Source organism: Physeter macrocephalus, chromosome 11, assembly GCF_002837175.3.
Source record: "Physeter macrocephalus isolate SW-GA chromosome 11, ASM283717v5, whole genome shotgun sequence".
Lineage (NCBI taxonomy): Eukaryota > Metazoa > Chordata > Mammalia > Artiodactyla > Physeteridae > Physeter > Physeter macrocephalus.
Window position 1 is genome coordinate 18,976,697 of NC_041224.1, and position 9,711 is coordinate 18,986,407.

The 9,711-nt window shown below is 40.6% G+C and overlaps 1 protein-coding gene across 12 annotated transcripts in view; it reads right to left on the bottom strand.

Moving 5' to 3' along the window:
* MLLT10 (MLLT10 histone lysine methyltransferase DOT1L cofactor) overlaps positions 1-9,711 on the bottom strand; it is a 257,663-nt gene that overhangs the window by 211,084 nt on the left and 36,868 nt on the right. Inside the window, exons 1-2 of one of the 12 annotated variants that reach the window (XM_028495894.2) lie at positions 3,414-3,507; positions 2,832-2,884 (exon numbers count right to left, since the gene is read on the bottom strand). The exons of 10 other annotated variants lie outside the window; for them this stretch is intronic. In XM_028495894.2, the coding sequence (XP_028351695.1) occupies positions 2,832-2,837 (6 nt within the window). In that variant the 5' untranslated portion in view covers positions 2,838-2,884; positions 3,414-3,507. Of the gene's footprint in view, positions 1-2,831; positions 2,885-3,398; positions 3,508-9,711 lie in introns of those variants that run through there. One more of the 12 variants, XM_055087796.1, reaches the window with a different exon arrangement.

Below are 9,711 nucleotides of genomic sequence, written 5' to 3' on the forward strand. Positions count from 1 at the left end.
GAAAGAAAGAAATCTTACAAAGTATGTTCCCTGACCATGCTAGGGGAAAAAGCTATAAAATTAATTAACAACCTAAGATTTCACCTAAAGAATCTACAAAGGTGCAAACTAAACCCAAAGTGAGAAGAAAGTAAATAGTAAAGAGCAGAAAAAAATGAGACAGAAACACTAAGGAAAATTTAAAATCAAAGACTGTCCTTTGGAAAGATAAAGTTGATAAACTTCTAGCTAAAATAATTTAAAACATACACAAAAATTACCAATATCAGGAATAAAGGAGGAATTATCACTATAGAACCCACAGATACTAAAAAACCAAAGATTATTAACTTTACACTAACCAATTCAACAACTTAGATGAAATGGAAAAGTGCCTTGAAAAATACAATTTACCAAAATTGACAAGATGAAACAAAATCTGAAGAGCCCTTAAGTTGAATCCATCATCAAAATCCTTCCCCAAAATACAACTCTAGGCTCAGATTTTTTCACTGGTAAATTCCATCAACCACCAAGGAGAAAATAGAATCAATCTCACACAAACACTTCTAGAAAATAGACTACTTCTGAAATCATTTTCTAAGTTCAGCACAAAAAATACTAATGAATATACCAATACTACCAAAACGTAAAAAGAAACTACAAAAAAAATTACAGACTAACATCTCTGAAGTACACAGATGCAAAAATATTTAATAAAAATACTAGCAATGTAAATCCTGCAATATAAAAAAAGAATAATACACCATGACCAAGCAGAGTTTATCCCAGGAATACAAGGTTGATATAACATTTGAAAATACAACAATCAAATTCATCATATTAATTCTGCAAAAACATCACATAATCATCTCAACAGTTGCAGAAAAGGCATTTGACAAAACAACATCCGTTCATGTCATAAACTGTCACAAAACTAGGAAGAGAAGAGACCCTACTCAACCTGTTAATCATATCTTTTCATTCTGTATTTTTGATACTTTGAGGCCCTTGCTGACCTTGGAGGGCTGTCGCTCCCAAGGCTAGCTAATTCCTGGAGATAGCAAACATCTCCCCAGCTTGCTTTCATATGCAAACCAACCAACTCAAAGCTCATACCCCCAACCATCTCTATCTATTTTACACTGGCTACTATATTCCCCTGCCCTAATCACCCCAGGGCCAGGTACCAGACAACTAGGGGCAGACCCCATACCCCAAAGCCCTTGATATTATTCAAACTAGACAATCCTAAACCTGATTACGAGTCCTTGACTATTTCTTCCCACAGAAACCAAAATAAAGGCTCTTGCCTTTACTTTCTCCCGTTCACACCTGCTGCATCCTAATTAGGGTGCTTCCCCATGTGTCTTCCTAGGCTGTGGTATACCCGCCCTCCTCTGGGGAATCTGTGAGTATAAAGAATTATCTTTTCAATGGCAATCATCTCCTGATCTGTTAGCCTTCCCTGCCATACTTCAGCAATAATAAAACCTGTATTTTAAAACAACCTGATAATGATCATCAATAAAAGTCTACAGCTCACATAATTAATAGCATAAAACTGAATGCTTTCCGCAACGAATGGGACCAAGACCTAAGTGCATGCGATAAGGGAAGAAAGTAAAAATACAAACTGGAAAGAGGTAAAAAGCTTTATAACGTGATCACTATTAGAAAAATCGAATCAAGTTGTCTACAAAAAAACTCATAGGGGCTTCCCTGGTGGCTCAGTGGTTGAGAGTCTTCCTGCCGATGCAGGGGACACGGGTTCGTGCCCCGGTCCAGGAAGATCCCACAGGCCACGGAGCAGCTGGGCCCATGAGCCATGGCCGCCAAGCCTGAGCGTCCGGAGCCCAGAGCCTGTGCTGCTCAACGGGAGAGGCCACAGCAGTGAGAGGCCTGTGTACCGCAAAAAAAAAAAAAAAAAAAAAAAAAAAAAAAAAAAAAAAAAAAGAAACCAAAGGCTGAAAACTACAAAACACTACTCAGGAAAACACAAAGATGACCTAAATAAATGAAGAGATATGCCATGCTAATGAACAGGAATATCTAACATTGTCAACATGTCAATTCTGCGCAAATTGATCTACAGATTCAAAGCAATTGCAATCATAATCCCATCAGCCTTTCAGAGAAATGCAAAAGCAAATATCAAACTTTTTATGGAAGTGCTAAGGACTTAGCAAAGCAATCTTGAAAAAGATGAAAAAGATTGAAGGACTTGCAAATCTGATTTCAAGACTTTTCTATAAAGTGACAAATAAAAGTTTGGTAATGATATAGGACAGACCAACAGATCAGTGTAACAGAATAATGATTTCTGAAATAGAACCCACTTCTGCAGCCATGTAGTGTTTCACCAAAGCAACCCAGTGAGGAAAGGAAACTCTTCTCAATAAAATAGTGCAGGGCTTCCCCGGTGGCACAGTAATTAAGAATCCGCCTGCCAATGCAGGAGTCATGGGTTCAAGCCCTGGTCCGGGAAGATCCCACATGCCGCAGAGCAACTAAGCCCATGCACCACAACTACTGAGCCTGCACTCTAGAGCCCGTGAGCCACAACTACTGAGCCCACATGCCACAACTACTGAAGCCCACGCACCTAGAGCCCGTGCTCTGCAACAAGAGAAGCCCTCACTCGCCACAACTAGAGAAAAGCCCACATGCAGCAACGAAGACCCAATGCAGCCAAAAAAATAAAATAAATAAATTTTTTTAAAGTTACATTTTAATAAAATGGTGCAGAAACAATTATGCAAAAAACCTGTACAACTTAATTTGAGATGCATCACAGACCTAAATATAAATTAACAAAAGCAAAAAGTTTTAGAGGAAACAAAGGAAATTACCTTCATGACTTCAGGGGTTAGGCAAAAGTGTCTTAGCTCACAGTAAGCAATAACTATAAAAGAAAAAACTGATAAATTAGACCATCAGACTTAGACATTTCTGCTCATCAAAAGGCACAGTTAAGAAAATAAATAGGAAACAACAGACTTGGAGAAAGTACTTACAAAACACTTATCTAACAGAGGACTGGTATCCAAGACATATAAGGACCTTCCGCAATGCAAAAAAAAAAGAAAGAAAGAAAGAAAAAAACAGACAGAGAAAAAATAAGGAGAGAAAGAAGGAAAAAGGCTAAAGCTTTAAACAAACTCTTCACAAGAGAAACACATGAATGGTCAATAAGCAAATTAAAATGTGTTCAATATCACTGGTCAATATGAAAATACAAAATAAAACCACAATAATACCACTTCCAGTCAAGATGGAATGAAAGAGACCAGATTTAGCCTTTTGCATGAAATAATAAAAACCTAACAAAATGTATGAAACAATAATACTGAAGATTTTAGACAAGTAACAAAAGACAGTGAACCCTGGGAGACAAGAAACAAACAACACAAGCATACATTTGCCCAGCTTACTGCCTTGAGAGTCTCCAGGCCGTGGAAGGAACCCAGGCAGAACCTGTGGGCTCCCCAAGTTGAGGAAATGGAGCTGGGAGTCCAAGGAAGCCAAGGTAGCTAGAGCTCACAAGGGAGACCAGCACTGAGTAGAAAGCTGGAGAGAGAGAGAAAAATGAAGAGATCTACAGAGGCTCACCCTACAATATGTTGAGTAACTAATCAGCACTTGCTTGTGAGAGAACTATGCAAGGCCAGGGAAAGAACCACCAAACATTTAGAAGTGACAGCACCCACACCTCACACAAGGATACAAATAATGGCTGTTCTCGAAAGCCAGAATAGAAAACCAACTAATTCATACTGCATCAGAGTACTAAGAAGCATAATGCCTCAGAAGGAGGGGAAAAATTAACCTAGACTCTAAACCTAGCTCTGGTCCATTCAAACAAAACATAAAAGCAAGACCCAAAAGCAACAAACTCTTTTCCAGTAACTTAACCATGTCATAGAACAAAGTCCAAAAATATTTTTAGGCATACTTTATAAAACAGAGAATCTAACAAAATAAAATTCACGGCCTTTCTCACCTTCTGAGATGGCCCACACTCTGTCTGTGGAGTGTGTTTCTCTCTAAATAAATCCACTTCTTACCTATCACTTTGTCTCTCACTGAATTCTTCCTGCGATGAGACATCAAGAACCTGAGCTTCATTAAGTCCTGAGACCAATTGTTCTACAGGAACTGAGACAGATCAGTGTAACAGAATAATGATTTCTGAAATAGAACCCACTTCTGCAGCCATGTAGTGTTTCACCAAAGCAACCCAGTGAGGAAAGGAAACTCTTCTCAATAAAATAGTGCAGGGCTTCCCCGGTGGCACAGTAATTAAGAATCCGCCTGCCAATGCAGGAGTCATGGGTTCAAGCCCTGGTCCGGGAAGATCCCACATGCCGCAGAGCAACTAAGCCCATGCACCACAACTACTGAGCCTGCACTCTAGAGCCCGTGAGCCACAACTACTGAGCCCACATGCCACAACTACTGAAGCCCACGCACCTAGAGCCCGTGCTCTGCAACAAGAGAAGCCCTCACTCGCCACAACTAGAGAAAAGCCCACATGCAGCAACGAAGACCCAATGCAGCCAAAAAAATAAAATAAATAAATTTTTTTAAAGTTACATTTTAATAAAATGGTGCAGAAACAATTATGCAAAAAACCTGTACAACTTAATTTGAGATGCATCACAGACCTAAATATAAATTAACAAAAGCAAAAAGTTTTAGAGGAAACAAAGGAAATTACCTTCATGACTTCAGGGGTTAGGCAAAAGTGTCTTAGCTCACAGTAAGCAATAACTATAAAAGAAAAAACTGATAAATTAGACCATCAGACTTAGACATTTCTGCTCATCAAAAGGCACAGTTAAGAAAATAAATAGGAAACAACAGACTTGGAGAAAGTACTTACAAAACACTTATCTAACAGAGGACTGGTATCCAAGACATATAAGGACCTTCCGCAATGCAAAAAAAAAAGAAAGAAAGAAAGAAAAAAACAGACAGAGAAAAAATAAGGAGAGAAAGAAGGAAAAAGGCTAAAGCTTTAAACAAACTCTTCACAAGAGAAACACATGAATGGTCAATAAGCAAATTAAAATGTGTTCAATATCACTGGTCAATATGAAAATACAAAATAAAACCACAATAATACCACTTCCAGTCAAGATGGAATGAAAGAGACCAGATTTAGCCTTTTGCATGAAATAATAAAAACCTAACAAAATGTATGAAACAATAATACTGAAGATTTTAGACAAGTAACAAAAGACAGTGAACCCTGGGAGACAAGAAACAAACAACACAAGCATACATTTGCCCAGCTTACTGCCTTGAGAGTCTCCAGGCCGTGGAAGGAACCCAGGCAGAACCTGTGGGCTCCCCAAGTTGAGGAAATGGAGCTGGGAGTCCAAGGAAGCCAAGGTAGCTAGAGCTCACAAGGGAGACCAGCACTGAGTAGAAAGCTGGAGAGAGAGAGAAAAATGAAGAGATCTACAGAGGCTCACCCTACAATATGTTGAGTAACTAATCAGCACTTGCTTGTGAGAGAACTATGCAAGGCCAGGGAAAGAACCACCAAACATTTAGAAGTGACAGCACCCACACCTCACACAAGGATACAAATAATGGCTGTTCTCGAAAGCCAGAATAGAAAACCAACTAATTCATACTGCATCAGAGTACTAAGAAGCATAATGCCTCAGAAGGAGGGGAAAAATTAACCTAGACTCTAAACCTAGCTCTGGTCCATTCAAACAAAACATAAAAGCAAGACCCAAAAGCAACAAACTCTTTTCCAGTAACTTAACCATGTCATAGAACAAAGTCCAAAAATATTTTTAGGCATACTTTATAAAACAGAGAATCTAACAAAATAAAATTCACGGCCTTTCTCACCTTCTGAGATGGCCCACACTCTGTCTGTGGAGTGTGTTTCTCTCTAAATAAATCCACTTCTTACCTATCACTTTGTCTCTCACTGAATTCTTCCTGCGATGAGACATCAAGAACCTGAGCTTCATTAAGTCCTGAGACCAATTGTTCTACAGGAACTGAGACCCCCACACTCAGGTGGAGGATGGCGACTACCTGCTGAGCACAAGCACTAGACCCCAGACTGTTCAGACCAGAAAGTTGATGACTAAGATTCTTAAAGCACCACACTGTTACTTCACAACATATCAATGAGAAGAAAGTCATGAATCCTACAGCCCTCACCCCCAAATGTTGCCTTTAAAACTGCTCCCCTGAAAGCCACTGCGGAGTTTGGGTCTCGAGCATGAGCTGCCTGTTCTCCTTGCATGACCCTGAAATAAACCTTTCTCTGCTCCAAAAGACAAAAAAAAAAAAAAAAAAAAGACATATACAGAAGCAGGAAATTATACCCCATAATAAAACAAAAACCAGTCAAACCTTGAAATGCCAATCTTGAAATGACAAGAAGAATTAGTATACAAGTCCTTTCAAACAATTATTATGAATACAGTTCATACGTTCAAGGAGACAGAGGAATATTAAACTTGTTAAGTAGAAACATCAAATAAAAAAAGTGAACTTCTAAAGATGAAAACCATAAGGTCTAAGAGGAAAAACATACTGTATGAGATTTACAGCACATGAAACCAAGTAATAGTTACTAACCAAAATGAAACAGGAAAAAAAGTACTTTTAAAAAATGAATAGGGCTTTCCTGGTGGCGCAGTGGTTGAGAGTCTGCCTGCTGATGCAGGGGACACGGGTTCGTGCCCCGGTCCAGGAAGATCCCACAGGCCACGGAGCAGCTGGGCCCGTGAGCCATGGCCGCTGAGCCTGTGCGTCCGGAGCCTGTGCTCCGCAATGGGAGAGGCCACGGCAGTGAGAGGCCCGCGTACCACCAAAAAAAAAAAAAAAAAAAAAAATGAATAGAGCATAGATTAGCTTTGAGACAACTTCAAGAAGCCAAGTACACTTATAAATGGAGCCACAAAGGAGATAATACAGAAAAATATACTTGAAGAAGTAACATCAACCATTTTCCAAATTTGATGAAAACTATAAACAGCTAGAACAAAGCACTCTTTAAATAAACACCAAGCAACTGAAACATGAAGAAATGTAAACCAAAACATATTATGATCAAATCGCCTACAACCAGAAATAAAGATCTTCAAAGCAGCCAGAGAAAAAGGACCTATTACATTACACACTGCAGAATCAAAGAAAGTTGAAATGGTTATATTAGTTTCATATAAAGTAGAATTAATAAAAATCAACAATATTGGGACTTCCTGGTGGCACAGTGGTTAAGAATCCGCCTGCTGGTGCAGAAGACACAGGTTCGAGCCCTGGTCCGGGAAGATCCCACATGCCGCGGAGCAACTGGGCCAGTGCGCCACAACTACTGAGCCTGCTCTCTAGAGCCTGCAAGCCACAACTACTGAGCATGTGCCACAGCTACTGAAGCCTGGGTACCTAGAGCCTGCGCTCCACAACAAGAGAAGCCACCACAATGAGAAGCCCACGCACCACAACAAAGAGTAGCCCCCACTCGCCACAACTAGAGAAAGCCTGCACGTAGCAATGAAGACCCAACGCAGCCAAAAATTTTAAAAAATAAAATTTTAGGGATTCCCTGGTGGCGCAGTGGTTGAGAATCCGCCTGCCAATGCAGGCGACACGGGTTCGTGCTCCGGTCCGGGAAGATCCCACGTGCCGCGGAGCGGCTGGGCCTGTGAGCCACAAAAAGAATTTTCTCTGACCATAATGTAACTAATTTAGAAATAAATGATGGAAAAAATCTCAATATTTGGAATCCAAATATACCTCTAAATAACCAATGGGTCAAAGAAGAAATCCAAAGAGAAAATATACAGTATTTTAAAATAAATGAAAATGAAAAAAAAATTTACCGAACTTTGTGGAAGGCAGTTAAAAGAAATAAATGAGGGGGAAATTTATAGCACTAAATGCCTGTTTTCTAGAAAAGAAACAACTCAAATCAATCACTTCACCTTGCACCTTACGAACCTAGGTAAGCAAAGAATAAAAGATCAGAACAGAAATCAATGTAACATAAAACAGAAAAAACAAAGGACTTCCCTGGCAGTCCAGCGGTTAAGACTCTGCCCTTCCACTGCAGGGGGCGTAGTTCGATCCCCAGTCAGGGAAGTAAGACCCTGCATGCCGCAAAAAAACAAAACAGTGAACAATGAAATCTAAGGCTATACTTCATCCATTTCTGGGAGGATGGAATAGAAAGAAGTACTTTTTCCCATTCCTCCTACTAAATACAAACAAAAACTGTGGACATTAAAAATAAAATAAATATATTCTGAGGCTTCCCTGGTGGCACAGTGGTTGAGAATCTGCCTGCTAATGCAGGGGACACGGATTCAAGCCCTGGTCTGGGAGGATTCCCCATGCCGCGGAGCAACTAGGCCCATGAGCCACAATTACTCAGCCTGCGGGTCTGTAGCCTGTGCTCCGCAACAAGAGAGGCCGCAATAGTGAGAGGCACGTACACCACGATGAAGAGTGGCCTCCGCTTGCCACAACTAGAGAAAGCCCTCGCACAGAAATGAAGACGCAACACAGCAAAAATAAATAAATTAACTAATAAACTCCTACCTCCAATATCTTCAATCAATCAATAAATATATTCTGAAAGGTGGTGAGAAGGCAAATTAACTAGAGACCACAGGACCCAAGAAACAACATGGCAGTGAGCTCCCTGGACTTTCTTTTTGCCTAATATATCTAACTCTTGGAATGGAAGAAGTCAGCAACCCAAAAGCACCACCAAGCACAGCCCAAACAAGAAGTCCCAACGAAAGGCTTCTCTCTCTAGACAAAGGACCAGGAAGAGGGCATAATAGCTAGAAAGAAAACTGTTAGACAGTAGCTGCTCATCACAGGAAAAACTGACCCTACCCACTCCTGCAATGCTCAAGTGGGGAACAAACTTAGACATCCACCTTTGTGATTCTATAAATCAGCTGAAGACTCCCACTGGGGTAGTGTAAGAGCAGGTCAAGTAAGGAATCAGAACTTTCAACCTCACTAACAGGTAATGAGCACCTTTCCCCATGCTATCAATGAAGACAACACGGGAAGCCTGGACTTCCACCCCCATCTGGCAGTAATGAGGGAACCCATCCTGTCCTCACTGGTATGGTATCAGTAAAAGTCAAGCACAGAATCAGGCCTTTCACCAACACACAGTGTTAAATGAGGCCACATCCATTGTGGAGATCAAGTATGGAACCATAACTCCGAACTCTGCTTGGCATTAATAAGCAGCTTCCCTCAAATGTCAACAGAGGCCAAGTAGGAAACCTGAACTTCACCCCTACCTGCTATAAGGAGAAGGTGCCCTCACTCTTCCCCTGTCAGACAAATGTCAGAGAAAGAAAGCCAGGTAAAACAGGTTTATAAAAGATGCAAAGTCCCATAACATAATATAAAAATGTTCAAGTTTCAATGAAAAATCAGCATTGAGATGTTTGTAATCTTTCTGTTTGTGTTTTTTTGTTTTTGGCTGTGCAGTGGGGCTTGTGGAATCGTAGTTCCCCGACCAGGGATTGAACCCGCACCCTTGAGAGTGAAAGCACAAAGTCCTAACCACTGGAACACAGGGGATTCCAAGATGTTTGTAATTTTAACATCTGACATGAATGTTAGAATCATCTAGGGCTTCCCTGGTGGCACAGTAGTTGAGAGTCCGCCTGCCGATGCAGGGGACATGGGTTCGTGCCCCGGTCTGGGAAGATCCCACATGCC